At 42.2% G+C, this 14,221-nt stretch overlaps 1 protein-coding gene across 4 annotated transcripts in view; it reads left to right on the plus strand.

Moving 5' to 3' along the window:
- The window catches only part of WNK1 (WNK lysine deficient protein kinase 1), a 144,660-nt gene that overhangs the window by 77,215 nt on the left and 53,224 nt on the right, over positions 1–14,221 (plus strand). For all 4 annotated transcript variants that reach the window (XM_015422877.1, XM_015422878.1, XM_015422879.1 and 1 more), the window contains exons 5-8: positions 5,821–5,909; positions 6,711–6,930; positions 8,195–8,531; positions 11,850–12,037. In XM_015422877.1, the coding sequence (XP_015278363.1) occupies positions 5,821–5,909; positions 6,711–6,930; positions 8,195–8,531; positions 11,850–12,037 (834 nt within the window). The remainder of the gene's footprint in view (positions 1–5,820; positions 5,910–6,710; positions 6,931–8,194; positions 8,532–11,849; positions 12,038–14,221) is intronic.

A 14,221-nucleotide genomic window follows, 5' to 3' on the forward strand; every position in this document is an offset into this window, starting at 1 on the left:
AGCTATTAACTTGACCATTAAATCATACCCTGTGCCCTATGGGAATGGTTATCCATATTTGGTACAGTTAAAAAGGCATAATGTTCTCCCCCCAAAAGTACTGAGGTAAAAAACAAAGGATGCAGTTTTAATTTGTTGTAATAAAGTATGTCCTTGCATTTCTGACAGTGTATGGGTCATCGTCTTCTCTCTTTTTTGTATTTTTGCAGTTTGTGTGTGTGTGTGTGTGTGTGTCCCTGTTCCTGGACGTCATGGCAATCCTGCTGGTATGTGGAGGACATTCAGAGAAGTGGCTTGATAGCCTGCCTTTGCCTCCCGACCCTGATATTCTTTGGAGGTCTCTCATCCAAATACTTGCCAGGGTTGGCCCTGCTTAGCTTCTGAGATCTGATGAGATGGGGCTTGCCTTTACTGCGTGTCCACAGCTCTGGTTGGGAGAGTGTTTCCCAATGGACAACTGTGAACAGTGCTGCGCAAGTGGAAGGAAAATACAGGATTTTTACTACTAGACGTAGCTATGTTTCCTCAGTTTTTTTCCCACAGAAAATACTGCTTGAAGTTAGTCACAGTCAAATATATATGTTGGTGTATGTTCTAATACAGTACTGCATGTAATAACTGTGCAAGTTACTAGCCTCCGTAAGTTCATATGTTGAGGGAAATAGTTGTTGAAATCGGTGTTAATATATAACAGTCTCTCTCTTTCAATATTGCTTATTTAAGCTAATGATGCCTGCATTGCTACTAGATGAGAAAATGCATACTTTTGTGTGAGTGTGTGTGACATGTTGGCTCTTGTAGGGAGTTGTTGACCAGAACCTAAGACATACTAACTAGGACATAATGAACAGTACCCATTTTTATATTTGGTCAAGGGCAAGAATGCTCTGCTTGTGGATGTCAGCTTAGCCCTTAAGCTGTTTTGTGTTCTGGAAACACAGAATGGTACACCATGTTATTTAATGTCACTTCTCCCTCCTCCCTCTCCCTCCCCCCCCCTTTTTGGTGTTTTCTGGGATACTTAGAAACCGTTTCATGTGATCAGATCACAAGAAGGCAATTTGTAACCAAGGTTTTTCTTCCTGAATATTACTGAATTAACTATTGTTTTGAAATGATAAGCAGTTAACAGTGTTGTAGCTAGTTATGGGATCTTGGTGGATTACTGACTTTGCTAGGTATTTGAATACTTTATAAAATGACAGATGCTTAATAAATTAAAAACTGTTATTTAATTATGTTTGTGCATGATTTAAGAACTTTTAAAGATAATTATATCACAGTTTTCTCCCCCCTGGGGGCTCAAATCCACTAACAAACCCCCCAGAAAAGATAGTACAAAGTAGTGTTCTGTAAGGGTACCTGGTGCTTTATGTAGTAATAAGCACTAAACGAGTTTGCACTCTAAATCTCAGAGTGACTATGGTTCATTTTTTGTCACAGTTCAGGGATGACTTCTGTAATCTTTAATGCTGTTCATGCGGCTTCAGTCAAGCGGAGGCAAGCTTGTACCTAGTGTGTGAAATAATTTCTTCTGTTTTGAGAGACTTATGATTGGTCATCAGAAAATAATAGCAGGGCAACTTAAACTCTAGCAAACAAGCAATCTTCCTGAGATTTAATGAGAATCTGAATTCAGGGGTTTGAATTTATAAAATTTGTAAGATAATTAAAAACATGCATGCCCACTTTTATTTGTTATAATCAGTGCTCCCTCTAAGTTGTGAAGTCTTGTGAGCAAAAATTCTATTTTGTGAGCTACTGGCAGTAAAGTTGTGAGTCACAGATTTGGTTACTGCATAAATTAGTTTGCTCCGGAGCCATCCTTCCTGAATTAAGACAAAAATGTGTGAGCCGTAGGCTAAAAAACTGTGATCTAGCTCATACTAAGCTTAGAGGGAACACTGGTTATAATACATTGATATCCTGCCTTCCATCCTGGGAACTCAGGGTGGTCTGTGTAGTTCTTCCTTCCTTCATTTTATCCTCACAACAACTCCTATGAGGTAGGTTAGGCTGAGAGGGTGACTGCTCCAAGGTCTTCCCTAGCAAGTTTCGTGGCAGCATGGGGATTTGAGTTTGGGCCTTCCAGGTACTAGAATGACACTAACTACTACCACAGTGGCTCTAGGATTAAGCTTACAAATTCTATCCTGAAATGTTTTCCCATTCAGTCATGTGTTCAAATCTCTTCCTCCTTCCCTAAATTTGTTTTCTACCCTACCTAGCAGGTAAGGGTAGTTTTAGACCAGGGAAATATACTACTACAAGAAGGGGGACCTGTGATACTCGCGTGTGGGGGGGGAGCTCCACGCGGAGGAGGAGGAAGCAGCTGCAGGTAAGCCTCCTCCCCTCCCCCCGGCACCAACGGTGAGGCTTGTGTGGCTCCCGCCGGGCCTGCCAAGCCTCCCCCCTTTCCCCGGCACCAATGGCGAGGCCCATGCGGCTCCTGCTGGGCCCACCAAGCCTTCTCCCCCTCACCCAGCACCAACGGCGAGGCCTGTGCAGCTCCTGCTGGGCCTGCTAAGCCTTCTCCCCCTCCCCCAGCACCAATGGCGAGGCCCGTGTGGCTCCCAGCTGTCAGGCCCGCCAAGCTTTCTCCCCCCCGTGGCAGCAGTGAGGCCTGAGCGGCCCGTCGGCCCACCAAGCCTCCTCCCGCATCCTCTCCCCTCCAGTGGCGGGGGTGGCGGCAAAGGATACTCAGAGCGTTCCCTGCGCATGCGCAGGGAATGCTCCTTAACTTTTGGGGGGATTTAAGTATCCCCCCTATAGTTTTTTTTACAGTTTTTAGATTTTTCTGCACATCTGGGGATTGCCCCAAATGTGCAGGAAAATCTCCCTGCCCCCAGGTGCCCCCGATGTGCAGATTTAGATATCCGCATGTGAGGGGCGCCTTGGCTATATAGATTTTAACTCCAGATTTTCCCTGGGGCTGATTCCACACAAAGGATATTTTTTCTTCCATGTGGTCATGTTGCTGGTGTGATTTTTGCTCAGTTTGCACTTGGAACAAATTCCCCATGGCACAGTGTAATCTGATTTCCCCCCCTTGTTAGCCATAGTCTTCCTTTCACATCAGATGTGGATTCAAACCCCCCCCCCCCCCTTTGTCATGCAGCTTCTACACCCACTCAAAAAAATGGTTAATGAGTACTGCTACTCAAGAATAGGGCATTACTGCACTCTAAAAAAAGTATTTGCATAGTGCTGCTCCAGCATAAGACTATACTTTGAATCCTTTGGTGCAACGCTCATTCCTGGAAAGCAGGGCTATTTTGGGGCAGGAACGCACCGGAACGGAGTTCCGGCTGGCTTCAGAGTTGGCCACGCCCACTACAGCCAAAACCTCTGCGTGCGTGGCTACAGAGGGAAGGCCTGGAGAGCGACACACACACCCCGGCGACTCCAAGGCGGGTGGGTCAGGGGGAGCCTGGAAGGATCGGGGAGACATTCAAATGGGCAAACCAAGGGAAGGCATGGGGGTGTGGCCTAACAAGCTAATGCTGTGCTGTCAGGGGTGTGGCCTAATATGCTAATGAGTTTCTGTTGTTGGGTGTGGCCTATTCTAATTAGTGCCTGCTGGGCTTTTTCTACAAAAAAAGCCCTGCTGGAAAGTGTTGAATGTCCCATTGTGGTTATTTACATTGAAAAAGACTAATTGTACTCCTGCTTGATAGAAGGGGTGAGAGAGCACTTCAGGAACTCTTTAAATGCTAATTGAGAATTATATGTAGTACCTTGCTCTGGGGGGGGGAACACACACACACACACCATATAAAAGAAATCTTAATTTGGTTGGTGTCAGGAGTGATACCAAGGTACCTTAGTTCACTGTGAAAATGCAGATGAAGGGGAGGTTTCCTTTCATTCAAGCACAAGGCATATCTTCCTGACTACATCATGTTGGGAAAGATAATTTTTTATGTCAAAAAACTTGGAGTTTTAGCATGAAAAAAAGAGCTGTGCAAGAGTGGAGGATGGATTTTTGTGGAAAACAAAAAAATAAGGCACACAACTAGAGTTGCTGAAACAGAGAAAAATCTCCATGTGGAATCAGCCTAGGTGATACTCTGAACTGGGCATTTTCATATTTTCTTCTAGAAAGCGGATGTCTGAGACTTATTTACTGCACTGAGATGAATAAGAGAATATGCAGCTTGAGACACAAGGCCCAGGCGATAAAGTTAAAAAAAGAAGCGTAGTCTGGGAGAGTTAGTAGCAAAAACTCAAAACATGGTACAGAAACAAAAAGTAGGGGTTAGCAGGAGGAGCAGTTACACAGTGAAGGAGGAGAGTTCTGTTTCTGGTATAGGAAACAGTGGTACAGGTCAGAGGTATTGAGGGGAGAAAATAATGTGTGCTGCTGGCACTGGATTTCCTTAGAGGTATCCTTAATTAAAATGGAGCTGCGGTGGCTCAAGTGGTTAAGACGCTGAACTGCAGGCTGTGGAAGGTCAGTAGTTCAGCGGTTCAAGACCCGGGTGCCTATCCTTAATTAAAAGAATAAACTCTGCCCCAGACCATTTATTTAAGACAGTTGGTTATTGATCTGCCTGTCTTACTGTTCTCTCTCAAAAAATAGCAGACAGTGGAGGTTTTAAACCCAGCTTTTAGAACAATTAATAGCTGGTCTCTAAGACCTACTAATCAGAATTTACAGTTATATGAAACATAATCTAAACTGGAGATTGAGGATGGCAAAACTCTGAAGACGTTGGCTGCTGCCTCTTTTTGGTATGTTGCCATCTTGGGGTCAGAGTAGCTAAAATATTTTATAGGCTTGTCTAGATGCAAAAAGTGGAATGCAGTATAGGTAAGCATTAAGCATTTTGGCTCTGTGTTGCCTGCTTGTGTACCTCGCATATGTGTTATAAGAATGTGTTGTTTTAAATAACATTTAAATGTGCTGGAATATTCCTATAAAGCAAGAATTTAGTATTGGGAAGTTAGACACTGGACTAAGTACTGAGATGGAGAGACTCCTTTGACCATGACTTTGGTGAGTATTGCTCTTCAAGTAACTAGATGTATCCAAACCCAAGGGAAGGTTGCTGCTGAAGATACGTCTCTTGTTTAGAGAGAAACAAAGGAAGATAGAAGGAGCATGTCCTAAGTTGCTGATTGGATTTAGAGATAGGTTCTCAGTTGGGAAAAGTTGCAGACCACTGTACAGAAGTGTGTTGTCATTGTTCTCTAATTGCTATGGACTTCTAAGGCAGAGGTAGGAATTACATGATCTTAAGCAATTCCTGCATAGCTACTAGTTGGACTCTTGCTCCAGTTTGCTTTTTTTTTTAATTGAAAGGGTTTCTACTTCTTGATGCATCAGTGTTTATACAATGCAGAGGCAAAAATACAGGCAAAATACCAATGTGGTTAAGAAAGAAATGTATGGGCTCCTCTATTAGGATTTTACATTAATTAACTGCCTAGGTATTTGCTACCTGAATTTTATCTATGATGATATTAAGTTCCACATGGCTGTGCAAGTTTCCCTTAGCCACGCTACTGAAAAGAACAGCGTTTTTGGTGAACTGGAGTGTGAAATCATGATCCAAAAATATCCAGTAGCTCTGGTGTGGGGAGAATGCTACTAATTGTTCACAGAACTTAGGAGTGTCAGTCACCATTCATTACAAACATCTTCAGATATATTAATGTGTCTTTTGGTTACCACATTGCCCTTTTGCTGCTTCTGTATATTTTGCTACATTTTTGGAAACTAGTGGAAAACTTCTGTATTCTTTCCACTAACTTCTTCAGATATATTAATGTGTCTTTTGGTTACCATATTCCCCTTTCACTGCTTCTGTGTTTCAGGGAGTCAAGCCAGCTAGCTTTGATAAAGTAGCAATTCCCGAAGTAAAAGAAATAATCGAGGGATGCATCCGTCAGAACAAAGACGAAAGGTAAATGTTCATTCATTCCACTTGTGCTAGGCAATAGAAATGGAGCAGTTCTGGTTTTAAAAGATGATCTTCCAGGTACTCTAATGTGTAAGAATTGTAGCGTATAATTTCTGAATTATCAGATACATGATGCTGAGTCTCTCTCTGTCTTGTAAAGCATGATTTCCAAAAGCCAAATAGATTTCAATCCTTAGTCCTCATGCTTTGATTTTAAAAAGACAATAAAATCCTGTTTCCCTCATTTGAAGAGTTCATGTCTTACCCTCAAAATAAGATTAGATAACACATAGTTTAGGATGGGCACTAATCTCTCACTTGATAGAAAGGCCATTACCGTCTCACTTAACACATGTCCTACAAAAAGGAAATAACATATTTCTTTCTCTCTTTTGGGCGGGAGGGGGGCAGGTGTGGAGCTTTAAATGTTTTGGCAGTGTTTTGCTATATGTTTGGAAACCAGTGCAAAACTGTATTCTTTCCACTAACGAGGATATATGGTCTTTATCTCACACCTGTCATTACTTTCCTACCCATTCCGACAACAAATTCTGCCATATAGCTTTTGCAGTAAGAACAATATGTAACAGTATATAGTATATAGAATGCATGATTTTTCATAAGTGGTGAACTTGGCTGTAGAATCTGTGGTCTTGAATGGTGTCTCCCAACATTCATACTCACAAAAAAGTCATCATGAATATAAATATGTCTTTTAATCTCAAGTGCAACACAGACATTTTGAAACCTAATGTCTTTAACCACCTTTTCCTCCTTTCATTTTCCCTTTCTTGATTTGTTTAGATATGCTATCAAGGACCTTTTGAATCATGCATTCTTCCAGGAAGAAACTGGTGTGCGGGTAGAGCTGGCAGAGGAAGATGATGGAGAGAAAATTGCCATCAAGCTCTGGTTACGAATTGAAGACATTAAAAAACTTAAGGGAAAATACAAGGACAATGAAGCAATAGAATTTTCTTTTGACTTGGAAAGAGATGTCCCAGAGGACGTAGCACAGGAAATGGTAGGTAATGTACTAGTCACTCTAGGTGTAGAGTTCGAATAAATCTAGCTCCAATTTGGCCTACTTGAAGTTTGGCAGGTTTTATGAAAATGAGCATATTAAAACAAACAAGGTGGTGATACAAAAATACTACAGGGATAACTGGGAACTTTTTACTTTTTTTTTCCTCCCTAAAAACAGTTCCTCCTCATGCTGCATGACACAATCCTTTAGAAACTTGCAGCTGGCAAGACAGCATCAGGGAACTACTGTCCCAGAGGAAGAAATCCAAAAGTGTTGGACTGTCCTGTTTGTTAAAATTCAGTAACTTGCATCTCAGTTTAGCAAGGTTCAGTTTTTCCCCATAGCGTCTCAATCCCATATTTTGTTAATCAAAATGTAATGGTCAGTACACTTATCTTCCCAACAGCATATCTGGTAACATACTTTTATGAGCTCCCACAAGAATGTACGACAAGATCATATCTAGACGTCAGTTCATTGTTTTACAGTTGCTGTTTTTCAGGACATATGGAGAAGCCTGTCTTGCTGCCTGCATTTTCCAGCACAGTTCTAAACTAGATCAGACTCCTGGTTTTTTTGTTTCCATGGTGTAAGATATCACAGAGTTGTGAGCATAAGAGTCCTCCTCACTCCCTAGTGTAATTCTAATCTCTCCTCCCCCCCAAGAAAAAAAAGATATAGCTAGGTCTTCTTTCTGTTGTTTAACACATGCATGTTCCGTGCCTGCAGCGTGTATAGGACAGTGGTACACAGTGTAAAGGATCCCACATAAATTGCTGGATGTGGTGATCCATGTTGGGTTGAGATTACATGTACTGCCTGAACAAATGATTAGTGTAGTTCTCTTTAACATTGTCAGTTAGTTGGGTAGGGTGCACTTTCAGTCCCCTCTAGAACAGCTGGTATCTGTCAGAGGTGATTTTGCAGGCATTCATTAAATGCACATGCTTGTATATAGTAGCAAGTGTGCTGCCCATGGAGATGTTGTGATGAGGTGATCGTATTCTGTATGATGGGATCTATGATTATTTAGTATTACGTTGCTTTGAGACACCCCACCACCACCACCACCACCACTTTTCCCATAAGACATGAAGGATCTTGGATTATTTTGCTGTTGATTCATTATAGCATGTCTTAGCAGGACATTCTGACATGCTGGTGTACTAACTCAGGTTTTATTTACTGTGTAATTATAGAAACCTGTTCAACTTACCTCAGCTTGCCTTTGCCATATCAACAGTGTGTGTACACTTTCTAGGTTGAGTCTGGATATGTCTGTGAAGGGGATCACAAGACAATGGCCAAGGCCATAAAGGACAGAGTTTCCTTAATCAAGCGAAAAAGGGAGCAGCGTCAGCTAGTGAGAGAAGAGCAGGAGAAAAGAAAGCAAGAAGAAGTAAATCAGAAGCAGCAGATAGAACAGCAGTTACAAGCAGGTGCTACCCAGCAAGCGGCAAAACATGCTGCTCCTGCCACTGGTACCACTGCCATCCCCACTACTTCAGCTTCAGTTTCTACGCAAGTAGAGCCTGAGGAACCAGAGGCTGATCAGCATCAACAGCTGCAATATCAACAGCCCAGCACGTCTGTTCTCTGTAAGTATCACCTGTACATATTACCTGACTCACACTTAATGCTTTTCCCTTTGGTGGGGGAGTTACTATCACCATGAGACTATGTAACATTAGAACTGGCCAGTGTACATTCAGTGCTGTGAAATTCAATTTGCAGGGAGGCATCTCTTCTGCAGAGACAGAAATACTTATGTGAAAAAGATAAATTTGTTTGGTCAGGGAAACATCCCAGAATACCAAGGAACACTTTCCCCAACCCCCAGTGGGGGAAGCCCAGGGGTTCCTGACATTAAGCAGCTATGAAAGACTGTTGTTGTATGGATGATACAGATAGTTTTGGAATCTTCTCTGGATTTTTCTTTCTTTTTTTGCTTGCTTATATTTTGGTTAAAGGTTGTATTTGGTATCACATGAAAATAAAGAAGATTAATAATACTATAACCAGGGGTCTTTTCCTAGAAAAAGAGCTGCAGAAGCTCATTAGCATATGGTATGCTAATGAGCTACTAGGCTATTAGCATATGCCATGCCCCCTGACATCACCAGAAGTGATGTCAGAAGGGGGGGAAGGCATCTTCAAAAGCCTCCCCTTCCCTTCCCCAGCTGGCCTGCTGGGGGGGGGAGAGAAGGGCTTTAGACTTTAAACCCCTTCTCACTAGAGTTGGGCCACAGAAGGAGGAAAGAGGGAAGGAAAGAGAGAGAGTAGAGAGAAGGAAAGAAGGAAGGAAAGGGGATAAAAAGAGAGAAGGAAAGAGGGAAAGAAAGAGAAGGAAAGAAGGATGGAAAGAAAAAGAAGGGAAGAAGGAGGGAAAGGAGGAAAAAAGAGAAGAGAAGAAGGCGAGAAAGAAAGAGAAGGGAAGAAGGAGGGACATCAAGCCCCCGCCACCCCCATGGATCCCTTATTTACCACTTCGGTGCTGGCGGCGGGGCTCTCCAGGCCTCCCCTGAGCTGCAGCACTTCTGCATGGGCCTGGGGACCACGGCTGTGGGGCTCTCCGAGTCTCCCCGGTTTTACACCCCAGCACTTCTGCACGGGCCTGGGGAACCCAGCTGCGGGGCTCCCCATGCCTCCCCTCAGCCCCAGCGCTTTGGCGTGGGCCCGGGAAACCTGGCTGCGGGGCTCTCCACGCCTCCCACCGGCCCCAGCGCTTCAGCGTGGGCGTGGGGCTCTCCCCGCCTCCCCCAGCGCTTTGTCGCCACAGGCTCCTGGGCTGCCGGAGCAGCGCTCCAGTCCACTCCGGCCCCAAAAGACCCCTGGTTGTAACTAATTCCTAATTCCTGTAACTAATTCTGGTTCAGCTCCCTGGTGTAAAGCCGTGTTCCAGGCCCTGGACTTTCACCATTAATATCGGTCTTCTATGACTAACAGAAACAAGGTGCTAGAACTTTGGTAACATTATGTACATTGCAAAAAGAATAATTCACATTCTGTGGAGTCTTTATTAAAGAGTAATCAAGGCTGTCTGTCTTGTAGAAACAGCCTACAAAACAGAAGGTCCATTAGTCTTTCAGAATTTCAAGATCAGAAATATTCTTCGTAACTGAAGGAAATCTTAAATCAAAAACAGCATGAAATTATTTCAGTCAAAGGGGCAACCACCGGTATTTATTTAGTGCTAATTAATCGTATTTCAATTTTGCTGTAAAAATAATAAATCAGGCAGTGGAATTTCTCTTTATGTATTTGATCACTCTTTGTAAATTATGGCACTTGTCTGGAACACATGAACTCATGAAGCTGCCTTATACTGAATCAGACCATCTTTAAGTCTTTCATATCACCTGGTCCTTTAAATTGGAGATCCCTGGGATTGAACCTGGGACCTTCTGCATGCCAAGCAGATGCCATTCACCACTGAGCTGTGCCCCCCCCTTAATGTTTTGATTAAAATATCTAGTCGTGGTATTTAATGGTATGTTTTGGTTAAGTTATTTTTAAAAAGGTGTTCCTGTTCAATGTTAATCCAGCTAAATTTCTTTCTCTCCCTTGAGCCAGAGAGAATTAGAAGATTTACCACCTTTTTAATCTGTTAGCAAAAGTTCTCACCTTCTTGGCATCTCTGTGTTAAGGATGTCCGAGATGGATCCCAGTCTGATCGGTGTACGGAGGAATATTGGTGCCTTCCAAAAGCTGTTTCTTGTCCAGTAGCCAGATTCTAATGTAATTCTGTCAAAAGAGTCAGCTATTGCTGCAAGGAATTATTAGAGCAAACATAAAACAAATGAGGCTTAGTTAGAGTGGGGCCTTTCCAGTTTTGAGTCCCAAGAGAGCCATCTACCTATAATACACATAAGCAGTGTATAAGTGAAATAGCTGTTCTAAACATAGGAGAAATATTAAATGGGAAGCTGTATTTGGAGAAGGGTAACAGTGACTTCAGAACTTCCTTAATCACGAGGGCGCTTTACCCAGATATGAAGGCCATATTGTTTTCTGGAGAAGGGAACATGCTATCTTTGAAAGATAGCATTACTGACACAGTGGCTCCTGGAAATATGGAAGATACTGATGGTCTGTCATAAAGATGCAGTAAGTAATATCTCAGCGAAGGCATGAAAATAATCAGTAACACAGGCCAGAATTTATAAATGAGATGAACAGTAAGAAAGGTCATAACTCCCCCCTTTGGCTAAAATGACATAAATCTGGGTTTGTCGAAGAATTGAAATGCTGACCTTTTTCATTAGTGTGTGGTATGGAAATAGTGAAATATGATCTTGAAGGTAGGCGCTTTTTTATCTTTGGGGATGATTTAAGTTCGGTGTTGCTGCTGAAAAGAGAGCTTTTTTGAAGTCTCGATCACTTGCCTTGCTTGATTCCTCAGGTTCCAAATGGAGCTACTTTTCCATTTAATGTCAAGAAACAGTGTTTTAGCCAGATTGTTTATATTTGGTATGGTGTGTATCATGGAGTAAGTATGGTGTTTGTTGTCCCTGGAACCTCCACTTTTAAAGACAATGGTCCTGATAGTTTTGGAAGAAAAACCTCAGAAAAAGTCCTGGTGCGGTCTCAAGATCTTGGAAATAAATGGGCTTGAAATCATTAAGAGGCAGGGCTTCTGTTTCTTCCAGAGGTTTTTCCAAGTGAATGTAATCTGGGTTTTGTAGTGGAGGGATTTCAAGAGATTGTTGTGAAGTAGTTAGTGCCTATATTTTTATTGTTATTGGACATTGTATCCACTTTAAAAGTCTTCCAAAGAGGCTTATAATAAAAATAAAAATGCATCATGGAGTATAACATTTTTGCCTGTTCTTCCAGACTAATTTTCCCAGCCATTTTGGAACTTGGTCACACAACTGATGTCATCTAAAATGTGACTCTTTTATGGCTTTTTACAGCTGATGGGACTATTGACAGTGGTCAGGGATCATCTCTTTTTACTGAATCATGTGTGAGTAGCCAGCAGACGGCTTCCTACGGTTCCCAGCATGAACAGTCTATCCCAACAGTTCCAGCCCCAGGGTATACGGTTCCTATTGGCCAGCCTCAGTCACAACAACCTGGAGGATATCAGACATCTGCAGGGGTAAGTGTAAAACTGGAGTAGCAGAGCAAAGACTGTTGTCTCAAGCAGGTTCTCTGGAAAGGCAGCCTAGAAATTTTCTAAATAATGGTGTGTAGTGCCCTGATCTATTATATACCTGGCTTTGTGCAGCCTTTAGTTCTTGGCATGAAGTTAAAAAGTACAGCTATTACTGAGTATGCTTGGGGGAACTTCATATGTGAGGCTGTTAAATATTTGTCTTCGATACAGTGCTTCTGCTGGGAGGGAGGACATCTGTTGTATGAATTTATGAATACCAATGGATCTCGTGGGTGTGCAATATATGTCAGTGGCAGTAGTACTCCCTCTGGTTGATTGCACTGCCTAAGAAGGTATATAGCATTTTGTCTAGCTACCAGCATTGTTGAGCTGCAGGGTGCAGTGAACTCTGTGGGAGGAAGCTTGTAACTGAAAGTTCGTGATGGGGCTTTAGGAAACGACTATTAGAAATGTGTGTTCTATAATAATTTAATTACAGCTAGTTAAGGTAAGGTTTCTTAACCATGTTAGAATGCTGCATGCAAACACTGCAGTTCGAAATGATCCCATTTTTGTGTTCTAATTTATAGCTTGCATTTAATTGCTCATGGGCACAAATACCTTTCCCACTTCATGTGTTCATTTGTGTTACCCTTTATCCAGTATCTTTTTCTGGTATATTTTCAGAGCTGACTTTGGGGGTCTTCTTAAAAAACAAAACGAAACACACAATCTGTTCCCCTATTCTGTTTTACGAAAGTTGTTCCTTGTGGACAGGTGAAAATATATCTGATTCTCAAATAACTGTCCCATGTCTAGAGGATGCACTCTTTCTGATTTGAAAATCTGCAGGTTACTTTTTGTGGCGGTATGTTATGATCAGTCCCACATAAGAATACTTTCCCATTCTGCTCAAATGCACTTATGAAGTTTTGTGTCCTTTTAAATCCATATCAGATGAGGCCATTCAGACTTTCTTTGTTTTTCTTTTTGCTTTAAGAAACAAAACAAAACATTGGCTTGCTTTATTTTAGTTCCTATGTTTTAGCTCAAGGACATGGCTTAGATCAATAAAACATTAAGCAATCTTCACATGCCTTGCTTCAAGGTTGAATAATCATGGCTAAGGCTGGTGGAATAAACTAACAGTTCTTCAGAGCAGGCCAGTAATTAATTGAACACTTAACAGGGGGGGAAATCTGTTCATATCCTTCTGGAAGTTTTAATTCTGATTGCAGTCTCATTGAGAAGAGGAGACTTGGGGGAGGGGGAGAGACTGCACTCATTTCAAGGTTCTAGGAAAAATACAGAAGTGAGTTGTGGGGGGAAATTACTTGGCTGCTGGAGGAACTATTAAATCATTTGTGTGTCTGTGTGCGCTTTTTAAAAAGTAATCTGGACCCTAATTTGTTCAACCAGAAAAATGAACTACTAACCTGCGGGGCGTAGGAAGATTGCTGCAAGCCTTTTCTCTAACGTATCCCTCTCCTAGAAGAAAGTTTAATCTTAGTTTTTGTAATTAAATTCTTGTCTTGTTCCACAGTTTGATGTGGATGATTCTTGATATCTTGTAATCCTTGGCTGAATAAAGAAACAAATTCTTGATTTTGGATAGCCAATGCACTCCAGAAAGAAAGGCATGCTGTCTCTTCAAAAATACTTAAACACAGTTACACTAAAATTTGGAAGGAACACTTTTATGCATACACTACATTGCCTGTTCTAAGCTAGTGTGAACATCTGATGGCTCTTTCACTCTTAGTGCCCCTTACATGTCAAATTTCTTGGTACTGGAAACAACTTGGGCATATTCAGATTGAGCCAGGTACTCAGAGCACATATCCTCTTCCTGTGCTTGTGCACTTTATGTAGTAGGAGAAGGCACTAGTGGAACCTGCCAGTCAAAGAAAAGCCTGCAGTCCTCCCAGGTGCATATATCCTCTTTCCTGTATGTGATGTCAGTCATCATTTGTTCATACCTCTCCCTGTACATTATGGTCAACATTGTGCCTTTGTCATGAATGTGTCTCCCTCAGTTCCAGCTCATTAGTCCATGTGATTTGTGTTCACTTCTTTTTTTGTTTCCTTCCTTAGCCTCGACGTGGCTGTAGCATGTCAGTTGGTGTTTCCCCTCTTTCTTTCTCCCCTCTCCGCAACACCCCTTTCAGTGCTCCTTCCACTCCGCCA

The sequence above is a fragment of the Gekko japonicus genome, unplaced genomic scaffold (assembly GCF_001447785.1).
Source record: "Gekko japonicus isolate JY-2015 unplaced genomic scaffold, Gekko_japonicus_V1.1 scaffold34, whole genome shotgun sequence".
In the NCBI taxonomy this organism is placed as follows: domain Eukaryota; kingdom Metazoa; phylum Chordata; class Lepidosauria; order Squamata; family Gekkonidae; genus Gekko; species Gekko japonicus.